The sequence below is a fragment of the Branchiostoma lanceolatum genome, chromosome 1 (genome assembly GCF_035083965.1).
Source record: "Branchiostoma lanceolatum isolate klBraLanc5 chromosome 1, klBraLanc5.hap2, whole genome shotgun sequence".
Taxonomy (NCBI): Eukaryota; Metazoa; Chordata; class Leptocardii; order Amphioxiformes; family Branchiostomatidae; genus Branchiostoma; species Branchiostoma lanceolatum.
The window spans coordinates 5,056,378-5,075,957 of NC_089722.1; the positions used below are offsets into that span (position 1 = coordinate 5,056,378).

At 44.3% G+C, this 19,580-nt stretch overlaps 1 protein-coding gene across 5 annotated transcripts in view; it reads right to left on the reverse strand.

The window, feature by feature from the left end:
* Positions 1-19,580, reverse strand: part of LOC136430611 (glycine receptor subunit alphaZ1-like) — an 88,011-nt gene that overhangs the window by 46,876 nt on the left and 21,555 nt on the right. For 2 of the 5 annotated variants that reach the window (XR_010754914.1, XM_066421362.1), the window contains exons 1-2: positions 5,326-6,167; positions 4,432-4,553 (exon numbers count right to left, since the gene is read on the reverse strand). Coding sequence is in view for 4 of the 5 variants with exons in the window: in XM_066421362.1 (XP_066277459.1) it covers positions 4,432-4,553; positions 5,326-5,408 (205 nt within the window). In the remaining variant the exon portion in view is untranslated. Of the gene's footprint in view, positions 1-4,431; positions 4,554-5,325; positions 6,172-19,580 lie in introns of those variants that run through there. The other 3 variants (XM_066421368.1, XM_066421382.1, XM_066421391.1) reach the window with 3 other exon arrangements.

Genomic DNA, 19,580 nt, shown 5'->3' on the forward strand with positions numbered 1-19,580 from the left:
CTCAGGACTGCACATTTCTGCACTCAGGACCACACATTTCTGCACTCAGGACCACACATTTCTGCACTCAGGACCGCACATTTCTGCACTCAGGACCGTCAGTGCCGCACATGGGGAAGAATGGTATTCTGTTGGTAAAGCAGGGCGCCGCTGCATCGGCGATATGAACTATGTCTTATCACTGTCTTAGAATGAGTAGCTTTAAAGGAGTCCTAAACTCCAGAAGGCGGAGTTATTTTCCACTAGATTATGTATCAATGAATACATAATCAGCCGACTTTTTACAGAATTCTGCTTGTGGTTAATTACACAAGGTGTGTTTTTTTAAACAATATGATACTCACTAAACCCTTGCAGACCCAACCCATGTATTTCCAATGTGTAAACATACTACTTTAATGGTGAATATTTTTGGCATAAATGAGGGGGGTTAACAATGAGAAGGCCAATTCATAATAAGATATAAAGGAACACAAAGCAAGACGAGTTTTTTTTTTAACCACCCTGACATTCTTTTTGTAATCTAACTTTTGTCAGGCCTTGTCAGGCACATTGTAATAAGCCATAGGCTGAGGTTGATTAATTTGATTAATCAGAAAATAGAGGGTCACCTGGGGAATTCGGTAGAATACTGAATGCTTTTTGATGCGCCCTGGACTAGTGGGTACTTAATCGTATACTGTAAAAAGCATTCATTTTTACTTCCTACAATTATCATCTATTGGAAAATCCCCCTCTGGACTTTGAGACTCCTTTAAGACGAGAACAATGACCACATATTTTTAACAAAAGCTTTCCACTGTCGCGGATTTGTCGAAATTAAGGTTGTCAGGCGGCTTTGTGGTTCGGGTTGTTGACCCTGTAATCTGCTAGTTCTGAGTTCGAATCCCTGGTAGGCCCTTGTGTTGTGCTCTTGAGAAAGGCACTCTACACCTATCACCACTCTACTCAGGTAAAATCAGTATCTAGCTTCGGTTAGGGGCGTCCTTTCAGACGGGACGTAAAGCTGAAGGTCCTGCGTTTCAGAAAATCCTCGAGCACGTTAAAGAACCCAACACACTTATGGACAACAGTAGAGACCCATTCCTGGTGTGAGTGGATCAAACCTTACAGTCTGATCTCTGGGTTGACATCTTTAAAATGTGATGGTCACCTATCGTTTTTATCATGCGTTTTGACTATACAATATTAGATAAGTCCATCTCACTTAATTTTTAACATCACAAAGAGACGACAAGAAGCCGAACCTATGAATTAGTGTAGTTTTAGAAACCCTGTGTGTCATTATATGAAAATTACCATGTATTCTGTACCTATAATATGCCTGTACTTAGCCCGTGATAGGGCATAAATGTACAATAAAGGTTATTATTATTACTACGGCAATCCCTCCACAAGTGTGAGAGTCTCAGTAGATAGATGAGATGCATGATGGTCCTCAGTTATACTGTTGGAGATTTCGGTGCCACTTTTATGTTTATTGTTACAATGTTTAAGGCACTGCTGAAATACACCTAGAAAGCAAAGTATACATATTACTTCTCCTTTTGGCGACTCCCAAAACAAACATAAAAGAAGAAAAAAGAAGAACAAAAGGTGACTGGGTACCTCGCACACTCAGAAAACCTATCCTGTTAACTTGTCTGGTTGTTATATATAATGAATTTGATTTACACGCTTAAATGCAGAACCCTGATGATGATTACATCAACATGTGCGATGTGATGTTACCCCACTGTTTCAGAACACTGATTACATCAACATATGCGTTGTGATGTTACCCCACTGTTCCCCCCCCATGGTGTAACAAGATGACACCCCTGATCACTCTGTCAACACGGCAACCCTTTATACCCGCCCGGGCTGCGCACCTACATAGCCGCCAGGTACCTGAACAAGCCGGGCCGAATATTCATGAGTAATACGAGTACGTGAATCGAACCGTCGTTTGTGGGTTAGATTGTCATTTACAGAAGGATCCACATATTCTAATCCCGAAATAAGAATATCTATGAGTTTTACTATAAGAATGATATAAATTCTCATATTTGCGGTGGTATCGGTAGGGTCTTCCTAATTTAGTCACAGAAAAAAAAAGACTATAAATACCTATTACTGGATGTGAACACTGAGTTCAGGTATTTTGGACCTCAGCATGCCTTAACACATTAATCCTCCAGATTACACAAATCCGCCACTTTGAAAAACAGCGGGTTTGAGAGATCTCTAGTGCAGCACAACAAGGAATGCTCATACACTTAATACATATGTGCATTATACTGTGGGACGTATCTTTTTAGGGTGGCGGAATTGTGTACCCTGGTGGAATTGTGTACCTTGGTGGAATTGTGTACCCTGGTGGAATTGTGTACCTTGGTGGAATTATGTACCCTGGTGGAATTATGTACCCCGGTGGAATTGCGTACCTTGGTGGAATTGTGTACCTTGGTGGAAATGTATACCCTGGCGCAAATGTACCCTGGTGGAATTGTGTTAGTAGGTGTTACAGGCACAGGTACAGATGCATGTACAGCGTACCAGTACACAGCCTTACGTTATAACGTGCAGCCCATTGAACAGTATCGCCGTATGAAATGATGAACCATTGGCGTTGAACTAGGCGTAAAGATAGTGATGCCGTCAAATTAATTGCTGTAAAGGTGCCCTCTTTTCAAGTCTTTGGATCGAGTGACTTTTATCGATCCCTGCTAGAAATCGGTTCAGCCTTGTGGAAATGGCTACACTCTCGGACAGGGGCAATAAGACGGGATATTCCAGCCAGGAAATGCTCGGCACGTCGCCTACACCTGTAACCCGATCCCAGCACGTCTCCTACACCTGAAACCCGATCCCAGCAGACTCCTACACCTGTAACCAGATCCCAGCACGTCTCCTAAATCTGCAACCCGATCCTAGCAGTCTTTTACACCTGAAACCCGATCCAAGCAGACTCCTACACCTGAAACCCGATCCCAGCAGTCTTCTACACCTGTAACCCGATCCCAGCACGTCTCCTAAACCTGCAACCCGATCCCAGCAGACTCCTACACCTGTAACCCGATCCCAGCAGTCTCCTACACCTGTAACCCGATTCCAGCAGACTCCTACACCTGCAACCCGATCTCAGCAGTCTCCTACACCTGAAACCCGATCCCAGCAGTCTTTTACACCTGCAAACCGATCCCAGCAGACTCCTACACCTGAAACGCGATCCCAGCAGTCTGCTACACCTGTAACCCGATTCCAGCAGACTCCTACACCTGCAACCCGATCCCAGCAGACCCCTACACCTGCAACCCGATCCCAGCAGACTCCTACACCTGAAACCCGATCCCAGCAGTCTTCTACACCTGTAACCCGATCCCAGCACGTCTCCTTCACCTGCAACCCGATCTCAGCAGTCTCCTACACCTGTAATCTGATCCCAGCACATCGCCTACACCTGTAACCCGATCCCAGCACATCGCCTACACCTGAAACCCGATCCCAGCACGTCTCCTAAACCTGTAACCCGATCCCAGCACGTCGCCTACACCTGTAAGCCGATCCCAGGGACGGCCTGGTATAACACTCACAGGGAGTCCTTAAACATAACACATTATCTAAGGCATTTTGGAAAATTGATGGTATGAAATATTCGATGCTCCCTGAGTAAAAATAGAGAAGCAATTGGATTGTTCGGGGGAACGGCCATATCTATGTGAACACCCCGCAATCCTCATGATCCTCCGTGGAACAAGGTTGACAGTGTCTCTAAGGATGACATATTATCCACGGCTTTTGCCCAAAAATTGATGGTTTGAAATAAGATAACTTTGGCTGGAAAATAGATACCAATTTACAATATTTGAAAGGCAATATGCATGTGAATATCCGGGCAATCATCAATAATCCCGGCAGGCCGGCACATTAAGGTCGGGTTCGCCACAACAAACCGACATCGCTTAATTTGGGATTCATCTGCAGGGTGCCCTTTATTCGAACGGCACCTTAATGAGGCCAGGATTACGGCTTAGCAGGGATTGCCGCGCACAAAACGTGGCGGGGCAGGGAAAACCGGCAAACTGTGCGACTGGAGTTTTGCTTTTCTGTATCTGGTAATTCGGGCGATTTTTCCGCTCGCCAGGTTTGAGGATGCGCGCGGTCGGAACATAAACAGGGGCGCAACAGTGAAGCATCTATAACATCCTGGTCATGTGACGCACCGGGAAATTGTCTACGGCAGCGCGGGAGTCATTTGCATGCATATTGGTTACAAAGTCAACATCCCTTCGCTGGGTAGAGGGGGGGGGGGCAGTGATGAAGCGCTTCAGAGAACCTTCTCCAGGGAAAACCTCCATTTAGATGATGAGAAATGCTAATCATGCCCTAGCTACGGGGGTGGGGAGGGGGGCAGTTTGCCCTACACGACATGAGAAATAGAAGCGGTACCTTTGAAGTAGGGTCTGATGCGTCCGTCGTATCCTTGCAGAAGTTTGTCGAGGAACTCGGTGGGCGAGGTGCCGCTCACCATGCCCGAGGAGCCCTCCCCTCCGGACTCGCTCGGGCTGTTCCTGTGGGGTAGACCGACACGGCACGTGTTAGAGTCATTATCCATCGTTATCTGTAAACTTATGCACGTGGGCTAATTGTAACGAGTACAATAACGTTAAAAAGGGTACAAAATGTCTGTTCTACAGATCTGTCTGATATTGCTACATACATTACTGGGGGGTTGGCTCATTCTTTATAGTCAATAGCTGACGAACAGTCACACGTTTCGTGAATTTAGTAGAACACTATTTTTTTAATTCTTTTTTTTTTTGGAGAAGAAATGCTTTGGAGATTGTGATAACTGTTTCGAAAATCCTGTTTATTTCGGTCCCATAATGAGGACATTCAGGAATAAAATGTGCTTCATTTACCGTGTACTGGGGTTAATGTCATATGTTTAGTACCATATAGCAGGTTAGATTAATCCCTGGGCTATCATAGGGGATTTAGAGGGACTCACACCTGTAATAAAAATCCTACCAAATCATTCCCAACGTCTTCGTACCTTCCCCCTTACCGGCCTCACATACATTTCGTATCCATGACGCAAATTTGTACTTATTAAAACACACACGATATAACACAACCATTGATAACAATTACGTTTGGTGGTTTAACTCTACGTCACCCCCCCCCCCCGTTTTTTTTCTTTCAATTTTACAGCAATGCATTGAGCAAATGAGTTCTATCCAGGGGGCGCCCCTAACAGGGGATGGAGAGGACCAAGAGTAGATGTTGGAGGAAAGCTGTGGGTATGGCGGAGGGAGAAACGGAAGGTTCGGCTGCACCTACCCGTAAGCCGATCCAACATGACATGCCAACAATCCACAGATGACCAGGCCGCGCAGTCCATGCAGCTTGAGCGTCAGCGCCATATTTCCCAGCCACTCCTCCGCCGGAATCTTGCTAGCGTCGGCAGGTGGTGTATCAAGAAAGTTCCCATTCCTCCGGCCCTCTCCTCATCTTACCGGTATTCCTGGGTCCGTCTGCAAAGGAAAGCGCACAAGCATTAGGGGGTGACCCTCGGGGGGTTCAGCCGGCCCCCTGCACCATGGAACGTACTGGGGGAGGGAGGAGAGTTCGGCGCGAGGCTGGATACCAGGTGCTGAGCGAAATATAAGCTTTCGACGCCCGTTGGAAGCAGCAGTATCGACCGCGTTCCGCTGCCCGGCTAGAACACGCCTCCGGTGCATCCAAATGCGAAATTCCGGCACATCCCAGCCCGCTCCTCTCCTCGCGATCCGTCGGCGCGCGTTCGGCCCGCAAGCTTCTTCTCACCAGAAACCGCTTCCTTGGCCGGTATGCGGAGCGCGTAGGGCCACCTTACGGCGCATCTGTAGTCTCGGCGCTCTCCGACGGCATCAGCATATTTAATAACGCCAGTGATTAATGCAATTCCGACGTATCGGTCTCATCAGCAAACCAATCGATCCCGGCGCGATATTGCTGCGCTAGACTGTCAGTCAGTTCCGTGGCAATTTACACCGCAATTCCCAGCCGGGGATGAAAGCCGGTGCTCTTTAGGCACAAATTGATATTTGGGAAAATTATGTGAAGGAACTGAGATAAGCCGGGAACGGCAGGCAGCCGACAGAGCCAGCACTATCATGTGTCAAGTACACGGGCCTTCCCGGCAGCCCCCGCGACTGGGAGGCCCAATGGGTGTTTAGAGACCCTCTCTGGGAGCGCTTTGATTAATTTACAAATTATTTTCAAAGGGAGGGCTTTCATGGGCTTTCATTGCAATATGAGGTGGCTCGCTTGACCCCAAGGAAAATTAATGCAGCGGCATTCAATGGAAGGCAATAATACCAGTACGTCATCGAAGTGGCTGGCCAAGGGCTGTGTATGGGGGCGTCAGGAGGGGAGGGAGGTCTGCTGATGGAGGGTTACTTTTATTACAGGGAAATGGAGAAAATCTGGCGCGACCACATCAGCAGCATAACATGAACACCACACCAGGTCGTTTCCACGGGGACATTAGCCAAGCTTGCAATGCCGTACGTGTACAAGTGCATGAAGAAATGAATGCCAAAACGATTCCAGAATGATGTATATGATCCAAGATGCATCCGTGAAATCGCTGTACCGAAATCAAAATATTTCTGTCGTCAGTGTACTGATCTGACTGCGGGGAATATGCTGCACACACACAGCATACAGATAACCTGCACCGTAGCAGCGTGCACGGCGACGAGGTGTCAAGTGTATTTTTCAAATCATGAATTTGTTTTTGAGTTCAAATGTTCTTTTCTATCGCGACTATTTCTTCCTGTTAATGAACTAACATGGAGGCATGTCGATAAAGGTTAGACATCCAGGTAACAAGATGCTCAAGGTAGCAGTTACTGAAGTCACTGGGTAAAATCTGCAAATGTCCAAATTGTACAGGGATTTTGTAAGGTCTTTTAGAACTATGAGAACGGCTTTGAAATATCCACATTTTATCCAGTTGCTTGATTGACTGCTACCTTCGGAAACATGGAGACAACATGGCCCGTCAAGAGAGATGGTCGTGTCAGTGAATTTTCTATCATGGGTTTATGTTGAGTTTGTTTTGGTCTTTTCCGTCACATGACCATTTCTTCATGTTAATGGGACAACAGTGAGACCACGTGGTTGGTTATGCCCCTGTTCAACTTCACGGCGACTTCGCTGCGATCGCACTGCGACCTGAAATTCGACAGAACTCTCAACGAATTTGATAGATGAAAAACTCATCTTTTTACGCTTTTGTCGCCATTCCAGTCATACATTTTGCGTGTTATTCTGACTATGAATTCAAGGTTAACACAAATCCAATGTTAGGTCGTCCCGAGGTCGCAGCGTGATCGCCGTCTTGCGGAATGGAGGCGTTGCGCGGGCTGGAGACGGTCTGACCAGAAGGGGGGACGCGAAGGTGCCGGCCGGTGTCCCACACCTCCGCATCTCGGGTTAAACGGTCGTAATGAGGAGTCTCATTACGCAGTTAGAACACGCGCCGGGCGGAGATTCGACTCTTCCATCACAGCACGACACATCAGGCAGATATATACGCGTAAATATTACGGAAGGGTTTGATATATGTATATGCGTAAATATTGCGGAAATGCAGAAGGGTTGGATACATGTATACGCTTACATATTACCTAAAGACGGAAGGGTTGAATATATGTATACGATTACATATTACGTAAAGACGGGATGTATTACGTGGATGTATGTATACACGTGTGTGTGTGTGTGTGTGTGTGTGTGTGTGTGTGTGTGTGTGTGTGTGTGTGTGTGTGTGATATAGTAACATACTGAATAGAACCATAATGAATACGGATTACATACACGCATATACTAACGTAATATATACGCGTCCATATTATGTAATAGCAGAAGAGAATGGATATGCTTTCGTCCATTACGTAAATTGTGTATATATATGTACGCGTACGGATTGCGTAACCATGAACATACCGTGGATACTCGTAGAAAACGACAAAATACACAGCAGGGTGCACGAGGAGACGACATAGTCGCATCCACGCGGCAGTTTCCGACACGCCGAACCCATCCTCCCTACGTGCCCATTGTCCCCACCTTCATTAAAATCCGTGTTGGGAATTCCCCGTTCTGATATAGCAGACGCGCTCCAGCTGTCCTACAGGCGAGCCGCTCCAGCTGTCCCACAGGCCCACTGACCGCTCCACCCGTCCCACAGGCCAGCCGCTCCACCCGTCCCACAGGCCAACCGCTCCACCCGTCCCACAGGCCAGCCGCTCCACCCGTCCCACAAGCCAGCCGCTCCACCCGTCCCAAAGGCGAGCTGCTCCACCCGTCCCACAGGCCAGCCGCTCCACCCGTCCCACAGGCCAGCCGCTCCACCCGTCCCAAAGGCGAGCTGCTCCACCCGTCCCACAGGCCAACAGGCTTCATTGACTGCTCCAGAGGACAGAATATGTGCATTTTGTAAAAACAATGATGTAGAACGTTTCGTTTTAGAATGTTTACTAAACACAGATGTGCGTAAATCTCTTATAAGTGCCATTGAACCATAACAGAAATATGCAAGTTTAACGAGGGGCCGGCAACATTTTGATTGTTTGTTTGTTTGTTCGTTTGAACCTTTGTTTATTCATGATAAGCTCCTATCGGCACGCAGGCCGCTTTTTTATTGAGGTCATGAGGGAAGAGGTAAGGGTCAGATACAATATAACAGAGATACATGTTCACGTATCTTTTGACATCCTAAAACAACAATGTGATAGAAATCCTCCGTAAAGTTGTCTAGATGTGCTTTAACAGGATCTAGGAAATAGAATACTAGTATAGCATAACCTGTCAATTCGTTAATTTTAGATATCTTGGTTAATGCATGTAGCCCATGTTAGATATGAAATGCAATCAAGTTCATTGTCATTAACACGAGAAAACTACAAGGATTCTATAACTATAAGAACGGTTAAAATGACTGTATTATGACTAGTATTCAGTGTTAGCTATAGAAACATATGTATACCTCGACGAAACTTTGTTATTTTTCTTGAGACTGCCCTGTGAAGTATTTTTTTGTATGAAGGGATACCAGAAAACAGGTGATGCACCCTATGTGTTCTACTTGTAAAAATTAGATAAGCGAAATCAAATACTAAAAATGAATTACAACAGCACATTATAATTCGGAGCTCAGTACCAGGTAGCGGATGCCGGTGTTGTGGCCCACACGTTACAAATCATGCATGCCAGGGAAATATTTACTACTATGTCAAAAAACGGTTGCTGAATCAACATCAGCCTATTTACCAAATCATGCATGTATCTACCATCTTGTAGTGTATAACTACCGGTTTTACTGCAGTACAAAATTTATCTATTCTTTAACTTTCTAATCACTGTAAGGAGTACCCCCTGAAATATAATCAAATTTACCCACAGGATTAAAAATGCTGAATTCTGTTAGCTTGTGTAACCTGCCCATGCAAAATCAGGGGAAGGGAAGATATTTGGAGTGTCGCTATCCATAGATCTTGCTGTTAAGTTTCTTTTCTACTTCATCTCCAAGGGGTTGCCATTGTTCAGTTCAGTCGTCGTCATATCAACATGAGATAATGAGGATTTATATACACGGACTTATTGTAATTGAATATATGGTTATATCTGTGTGCATTTCTTCAGTATGCGTGCTATACCTGCTCATGGTTTGATCTACATTATCATGCCGGCTTGGGGGTTATCGTCTGCGTTTCCGGGATGCATTAGTATATTTATCATCACGGAAAACCACGGGCACAATTACACGTTTTGTGGAAAAATGATAATTCCCAATCATAAACCACCCATCGCTTACCCGAACGAGCCCTTAAATCTACTAACGGCATGCGCGTATCTCTTAAGTCAGACAGAAATATTTGCCGGTGCATCTGAAATGGAGTGATTGTATGAACTTTGAAACCCACACTCGAGGAAAACAGTGATCATAACCTTACATTTGTTACGAATTAGCTGTCAGTGCGCGTTCACATGTAGCGGTATTTGAGGCTGCTGTCTGGCCGGTGTGTAGGACCCGTTTGGCGCCCCATGCCGTCTGTAGTGAGGCCCCCTTCTCTGATGCGTCTTGAGATTCTACCAAGACGTTTACTGTTCTACTCGATATCTCATTTATTTCGCCATGAATGTTAAACGTTTTTTTTCTGTATGGTTGTATCTGGAACTTGCCTTTTATAATCATGAAAAGCTACGGGATTCTTTTTCCTGGCAAAGAAATTACATATGATTCAACACACATGACGTCATGTCGTTGGCAGCTTATGAGAATGCTACTCCTGATTAAGCGGCTCGTGTGGCAGAGTTTATGTGACTCGTTTTATACACATGAGCGATGGTTCTCTGGGGGTTTGACTTAAACAACGGAGAGGTGCTATTAATGTGTTTTAATTGCAAGCATTCGGACGGATGTCAATGAGATGAGTTGCTGCAGCCGCAACGGAATGTACTGGCAACGCTGATAGGAGGTTATAACTAATACTGCTAGAATTGACATAACAACTGCCTTCAAGCATCGAATGGCTCAACGACACGTTATGCATGATACAACATAATGTTTTGTCCAGAAGTGCAGTACAGTCAAACCTGAACCAGTGACAGCTCTATACAGGGACAACCTAGTCATTGACATACAGTCAAACCTGTACCAGTGACCGCCTCTACACGAGGACCACCTGGTAATCGATATACAGTCAAACCATGTCAGTGATCTCTGCATAAGGACCACCTGGCCGTTGATATACACTCAATCCTATACTATTGACCACCACTGTATAAGAAACACCATACCATTGATATGCAGGCAAACATGTGCTAGTGACCACCTCTGCATAACGCAATTGTAGCCGCTTTTTGGAGGTCCCTTCGGTTTTCCCGCATTACCCCAACTCGATGCATCCTGTTTACAATGACCACCTGTATATTTTTACCATTTGCTTTGAATCCTATGTATTTGGTCCCTTCGATTTGCCTATTAACACCAGTGGGTAATGACTGAATGTGTCGAGAAAGAGAGTTGGGAAAGTATCTGTTTCTTTATATTTACCTGTAGGAACTGACATTCATGATTAAAATGAGTGGGTTTGGCTGGTCAATACTAGCATGATGTGGACCTACTCATGATAATATCTGCGGAAAACCATCAAATCATCACCGGCAAATCAGGCTAATGGAGGGCAGAAGTGGCGAAATGTAGATGTACCAATGATGATAACACCCTCAGATGGAGATCAAATTATCACGGACAAATTACAGCATGATGGGATAGAGGCGGGCCCTTTTAGGGAGCAGGACTTAACGAAACGCAATCGGGGACATACATGTAGCCCATAGCTACGTTTCAACGGTCCATCCTTTTTTCATGGTTCCGGTAGTAGACTGCCATAAACGATAATGTGGTCACAATTTGTGTTTCTTGTGCTTTAAACTTTGCTTACTTTTAATTGTATAACTGCAAATTCATGCCCGTAGGCTAATTGCAAGGGTACAAACGGTAGAAAGGGTAACAATGGTAGCAAGTAACTATTCTATGCAACTAACTGATATTTCTACATACAACATTACAGGGGGGTGACTTCTTTTTTTGGAGGCAGTGGCTCCTGAAAGCTCCAAATTTTCAATGGTTACTGGGTATTGTGATTCTAGTAGAATTCCTTTTTTTAGGTCTTCTAGATGGTGAAAGCTCGGAAATATTGCTTTGGTTGTTTCGAAAAACTTGTTTCTTTCATCGTCATAATGAGGGTAGTTGCATATCATGTATAATTAATTACCGTAATGTCATGTTTAATATCATGTATGATTATCGTTTGTCATTAACAATAATCATGACCGGTAATAATACATTAGCCCTAGCAAAAGTATGTATGCATAAGTAATAAAGAGATATTATGCAAACATGTGCGTCAGGTCGCTGCACTGCTGCCAGTGGTAGATTCTATTCTATCATGTCCGGATCCGTCCAGTATAATTGGGGATAACGTACTAATGAGATTATATGCTGTCGGCTATCACGGCTCGTGGCACTCTAGAGGGTGCAAAGAAAGTAATTCTAGGGCTTGAAAGTTGTTTTTTTTTCTTTTTGTCTGTAGGTACACTCGTGCGCCTAGCCTAAAAGTCTAGCTCCCCCCCCCCCACACACACACAAACAAAAGCATCAGAAACATGAAATGATCAAAATTAGAATGTTATCAGAACCTTATCATAAACCGAACTAGTTCTCTCCAGAGTGTAAATCTGAAATTTCAGCTGACTTCAAAAGTTGAACAGTGCAACAGAGGTTTAATCATTTTTGTGACATTTAAATTTCAAGAATATGTTGTGTACCAAGTAAAAAATGATGAATGAAATGAAGTATATTTACGTTCCTAACTCTACACAGATATCAATGTGCTCCGTTGCACCCAGAGTCAAAGATTTGGTGCAATGTTGGACGCACGCAAGTGCATATTATGTACGCAGTATTTCGATCCCTGGACTGTGATTGACATGATCATCGCGCCCTGCTGAAGGCGGCTGACAGGTTACCAACACGCTGGGCAGGCCGGGTTTGAAGAACTTCATTTTCCAGCTACCAACCTGAGGAAACTGTTGAAGGATAATTGACATGTTTCGGTGGATAGAAATTTCAATTAAAATATGTTGATTAAAGAGAAAAAGTGTCTCAACCAAATGCTGAGAAATAATGCATGATATGTCTGCCCTCTTTTGAAGAATGGTTGAATACTTTCTTTATAGTTGGTTCTTGACATTGGGCTGTCAACTTTATTCAGCTGTCTGTTTGAGTCAATGTTTTACACAAACTGATTTGTCCATTCCCCTTGTACAGTGATGATGATTTTAACCAAATGTATAGTCATTCTTTTGACCGTCTGTGTTCACATAACGCGTTGGTAATTCTACATGTTATGCAATTTCGGTTGTAAAATATCACGTAGGCAATGCCAAGAGTAATGACTTCCCCAGGAAAGGAGGACTAAGAGATAGCGAAACTTGGTGTTAGATTGATGACTTGGTTCCGCTGTTATCTAACCACAGTGATGAATTCTTAATGAATCGCTGCTCATCCATACATAGTTTCATAATCCTACAAACCACCTGGAAGTCATCGTTATGGTTCATTGCGAAATAGTGCAAATATTACGTTCTGAACATTACGTTCTGGTCCTTCTCGGCAACCGCTGAATTTTGTGGTCGGGATATTTTGTGCTGCTCAAGGAGAAACGACCACGCGTACGGTAGGCAGCTTAACACGCGTGAGGTAAGCATGATTATGGACTTAATACAGGCTATTAATGCGATTATAGAGATAACACATATTAGGGTTTGTCAGAAGCCGTACCTAGGATTGGGTGCTGGAATTCGGTCCAGGCATGTTCCCGGATATGTTTTCTCATATGTCAGGGATATATCTTTTTGATATGGCAGGCAAATATCTGCTGATATAGCAGGGATATGTTAACTGATATGGTAGGGATATATTTGCTGATATGACAGGGACATATTTGCTGATATGGCAGGCATATATTTGCTGAAATGGCAGGGATATATTTGCTAATATAGCAGGGATATATTTACTGATATGGCAGGGATATATTTGCTAATATAGCAGGGATATATTTACTGATATGGCAGGGATATATTTGCTGATACGGCAGGGATATATTTGCTGATATAGCAGGGATATATTTGCTAATATCTCAGGGATATATTGACTGATATGCCAGGGATATATTTTCTGATATATTTTCTGATATGGCAGGGATATATTTTCTGATATGGCAGGGATATATTTTCTGATATGGCAGGGATATATTTTCTGATATGGCAGGGATATATTTGCTGATATGGCAGGGATATATTTTCTGATATGTCAGGTATATATCGGCTGATATGCCAGGGATATATTGGCTGATATGGAAGGGACTGTTTAGCCATGGCCGATGCTGCAGGATTGATGTTGAATAAGGATTTCACATGGTCAATATGGAATGATGGAAGCTATATGTGTAAATAAGAAAAATATTTGCTTACATGGCAGCGGCACATTTTCAGATATGACAGAAAAATGCCTGCTGATACGACAGGAAAATATTTGTTGATATAGAAAGGACATATTTGCTGATACGGCAAGGAAATATTTGCTGATACGGCGAAGGAAATATTTGCTGATACGGCGAAGGAAATATTTGCTGATACGGTAGGGAAATATTTGCTGATACGGTAGGGAAATATTTGCTGATACGGCAGGAAAATATTTGCTGATATGGTAAGGAAATATTTGCTGATATGGTAAGGAAATATAGAAATATTTGCTGATACGGCAGGAAAATAATGATTGATACGGCAGAGAGATATTTGCTTGTAAGCCCATCGCGACCTGCCAACATGCAGATAAGGTAATCTCTAGGCGGATCCAGAAAGAGGTTCTTTTGCAACATTGACCTAATTCCGGCGGGGTGTTGGCAGGTTTGATGGATGGGCGGCGACATTTGGTCACCAATCATGACTAGAACAAGCCCCGTGGACTTCCCTATTGTATAATTATTTATGACAGTCACGATGATGGAGCCTATTAGTACAGATTTGGCGTCGTTTCTTTTGGCTTTCGATTTCAATTGCATATTTTTGTCGTATGATTGTGAGGGAATGTTCCCATCATGTGTCGGTACTTTACTGTAAGTTTGCATTGCGAATTTGGATTTATTGGGAAATTAGTTACTTTCAATCAAATTGTGTATCCACGAAGCTAGTCATTTTGAAAACTGTATATTCAAGGAAAATATCATTTTCGAATGAGAGTGTAGATAGACTTCATGGCTTTGCTGTTGAAGACTTTGCATCAATCGAAGATGTTTGCGATATAACCTATACATTACAACCACGGAGTTCTCCCTCCACGCATGGAGAGGGGAGGACGACAGAAGTAATACTACACTACCCGTCCATCATGGCCAGTTTATCGATTCGTTCTGTCCTCAGATCAGTATAGTTCTTGAATCGCCAATAAGAAACCGACTTAACAATGAACTAACCAGCACACGCCAGGCTGCATGGAGGCTTGAAGCAGGCTTGATGCAAGCTTAAGTATTCTAAAAAATGAACTCCGATGCAATACTAAAGGAAGACGCTAGTGCGACCAAAAGCAAAGTTCACCGTTGTTTTATCACTTATCCATTAACATACATTTAACATGTACACAACTTTGTTCCTCTACAAGCGTTTCCAGAGTCTCTCTACTAGTACTGTCTTCATTTGTGTACAAATATGCAATTACCATACAAATGTATCATTACAATCGGCCAAAGGCTTTTCGAGCTTTGCTTGTCAGACGCCGATCCGGAAACAGAAGCCTTCCCGGAGCAGGTAATGATGGGGTGGGAGACATTTAGAGCGGACACTTTCCACGAATCTAAAGGCGTGCAACACAAGCCCCTGCCGACTGGAGCGGCCGGGAAACCAAAGCCAACGCCACGGAGGCACAGGTGTAGCTTCCCTGATGCAATTACTCCCGCCTCACCATCGATGCCAACACCTTTAATGACCCCGAAAGAGGAAGAATTATCGCCCCACCTTTTTAACTTCCGAAATTAATAGTGACCCTTAACCCTATTCTAAAAGCCTCAATTTCGATGCCTGTGTGAATCAATCAAAGCGTTGGAAGCTGCGCGGGTCGATTCGGGCTGCGACCCTTTTGTTAAAACAACAGGCAATTTATTGTGATTGTTACATGGTGCACATACTGCCTGGTACATGGCCAGTCCCTTCTGTCTGTAGGATCGTACTTCAGCTAGCAAGCATGTCTAAGATATGATGTTCTTCACCAAAAAGCGAAGATGTTGTAAGAATATGCGGACTGGTTTGCGTGTCTTTCCCTCCGAGCTCCCACGTCAGCATAGATCCACCTTTGCTTGAGAAAGGCGGCTGACAAGGAGCGTATTAACCTGCGCGGAATGAATGTCCGCACGGCCGGTTCTGCATTCATCACTTTGGTTAATTCGCGCCTCTCGCATTCCGGCCACGTTCGGTCCGGCACTTATCATAAATGGCCGCTTGTCGGAGGAAATCCGATCTCAGGTCGAGCTCCAACGGGATAATGGCTTCACCTGCTGTTTGGGAAACAATATACGGACCGGGCAGCCGGATTCTACAGGTTATGCTCTCATTTCAAGCCTTGCCTGGCCGCTGCGACGCTGCAGATGCTGCGGCTTAAACATGGCGATTGCTTTCAAACCGCGGCTCATTATGATTGAGAGCACCGCGCCCAGAACGGATAATAGTCTTCGGTAAGCTCCCCGCGCCACCACCTGGCAGCTTAATTATTCAGAAAGATTCGCCTGATTACCTTATCTTTTACGCCATATGTCAACACTCCGTAATAGAGCATTTACATGCGGACTCGCGGAGAGCAAAGACCTTTTACTGATATTGCCGTAGATTTGCCGGCAGTGGTTAGCGACTATTTCCAGTCGAACCGGGCGATATTTAATGGACAAGGATGTGCGGACCATCGTCTTCGGGATGATTCCCGCCATTACTCCCCGCTGGAATGCTCGGGAGGCGTGACTGAGTTATTCCCCAGCTAGCCGTGGCCTGACGGAAAAGTGGAAACGTTCGGTGGAGCCGCGCGCATCACGTATTCACGGCTCGCATTAACGTGTTCATTCGGGTGGTAATGGCAGCTTTAATCTCACACATGAACATGTTTATGACACATTTTGGAACAGGTTGATGTTCCTCATTACGCCGCATGGAAAAGCAATAAGGAATGATTGACGTTTATGAAGCACGACGTTTTCATGCTGCGTGTTTCAGTCAGCTGATTTTGTGGATTTCTGAACAAAAATGCAATCTTACGCTAGTGGAATTCTTTATTACTTGGTGCGGCACCGGCCAGTTACGGCTTCTAGAGGTTTTACGTAATACATATCTTATCTTAACTCATTCTTAGGCAATAGATACAGCACTGGTGAAAAATCCTTTAAACTACAAGGGCAACATATTTCTTTTAGTTTCACATTTATAGTTTTTAGACGAGGTGAAATTGCTAAGTACAGGTCTGAAGTATGTACTTTTTCTTGACTGGAACGAAAAGCATCTTTCATAAAGCAACAATACTTAAACGTTTACCGGCTGATATAGTCACTGTTTCTAACTTTCCACGTTTCTTAACTAGAAAACTAAAGCTTGATCAAATCTGTAAGGAATTTGTATAAATCTGTATACATGTATATATTCATATGTTTGTATACTGACAACAACATTAAAATTTAACACCCGTAATGAACTAATCTTGAACCTCTCTTTAAAAACCAAAAACGTCATGAATGATAAACTGTTCCTGTCCGCCGACAGAATTATGATCCTGCTGTCAGTTCGGTTATGCTGGTGCCAATGTTTTTTAGGGTCCATCGCGTTGTCAGATCCCAGAGCGAGATTAGGGTGCCGTCGCGTTCCTATCAGAAATACGCCGCGAGATTGCACCTCACTCCCGCCACCCTAGCGGGCAGAGAGCGTTATCACCGGGAGCCGAGTGGCGCCGCGGACACCCAGGAGGGCCAGTCTATTATTCACGCCGTGTACTTCTCTCGCACGAACTTCGTGCATCTGTCAGCCCGGGATTTATGGCGGCTCTCCCGCGCGCGTACCGGGGAGGGGTGCGAATGGCGCGGACTCCGCCGAACTCCCGGCGACCCCAAACGAAACCCGGTATAATAACAGAAAATGTCAAATGTCACTCCGTATCAGCGGCGAGGTTAGTCATTTACAAACCTGCCCGAAGCGCCGTCCCGCCCCGACATTCCCGGAGACGCGCCGTTTGTCATGCGCGGCTCCCCGCTTCCCGGAACACCTCGCTAGAAGTCCTGCTGTCGGGCCTGTCAGCTCCCATTCTCAGCAGAGGCGTGTAACCTTCCGGAACGAGATGGAAATGTCACTCAAGTAATACTGTTACCATAGTTCAAGGTAAAACAACGGGTGGAACTGCAACCGAGTGGATACGATATTGCTCTTAGTATAAATCAGCTTCAAGGTAAAATTGTACGGATAGAACTAAAACCGAGTAGCTAAAATAATGTAACTCAGGATCAAGGTAAAACCATACGGGTCGATTAGAACCGAGTAGATACGATATTGTAATTCAGGTTTAAGGAAAACCTGCACCACCGGTGTATTAAAACCGCATAAATACAATATCGTTGTCAAGCGTTAGCCAAGTTCACGGTAAAACTGTACGGAAATAACTAAGACCGAGTAGATACAATATCACTGACAAATACTTCAAGGTGAAACCGTACTGGTAGATTAAAACTAAATAAATACAATATGGTTGTTAATATAATGTAGCTCAGGTTTAGCGAACTAGAGCTAGCAAGAATAGGATGGATTTCAAACTACCCCCAACCCCGCGCCGACTTTAGGGAGTGGTCGGGAGCAAAGTCGTGGAAAGGTCTTGAATGATACTCTTCAAGCAGAGGATGGGTTCCGGCAGGTTTTTGACGTGTTTTAGGCGTTTTTGTCGGCCCCTCTACTTTTTTTCATTTTTTTCTCTCTATAAACCCTCTTTGTTGGGTTTATAGAGACAAAGAAAAATGAAAAAGTAGAAAGGCCGACAAAAACGCCTAAAACACGTCAAAAACCTGCCGGAACCCATCCTCTGCTTGGAGAGTATTGACTGAAATTTCTAGCTATAGGCTTACTGCTTATTTAGACCTTTCCTCTAAAGCAAACATCAACTTAACCGCTTAGAGACAAATGTTACGGTCTATTCTAAATTCTATTGTATCGTGTTTTCAGCACCCCCCCCCCCACTAGCACAGGACCCGCTACACGTTGGCAATCTCGCTGCGTCCTAGATTAAATTTGAGTTAGCTTTGACTTTACAATGGGAATATTATGCAAAACGTACACGTATAACTAAAAGACAACTAATCACACAAAGCGTAAACAAATTCGTTTTTTATCGATGAAATTCGTTTAGCGCGGTGTCAAATCACTGGGTCGCGGGTAGGTCGCCAACGCGTCGCGGGTCAGGTGGGAGGGGGGCTTTAACTTAAGATGTTACTAATTATCGTTTTGGAATCAAGCAATTGCAACTGACAGGCTTGCAGGCAGAGGGCGCTTATACTAGAAATAGACGTGGATAATCCAGAGAGTTTAAGTTTATTTCCGAATCAATTGTCCTGGCATCATAATTGTATGCTTAATTGTGCATATTACCCTAATCTAACGGATCCGTGGAGGACAGCGTCCATTATCGAGAAATAACCATTTAAAACATCTGAAAATAATTTCCTCAGGTTGGTAGGTGTACTCCAGGCAGAAGCTCTGAAGAAGTCGTCTGACAGACACCGAATCGTCAGCAGGTGAGAGTTTTCTGGTTGTGAAAAAAGAAACCTTCAGTATCCAACATTAAAACAACTTCACCACTACGCCGCATGGCGGGCTCAGCAGTAACGAAGATGATGATGATGATTATGTTGATGATGAAAAGATACCATATTACCATTGCAAAATGTATTGAAACGTTGTTTACATAT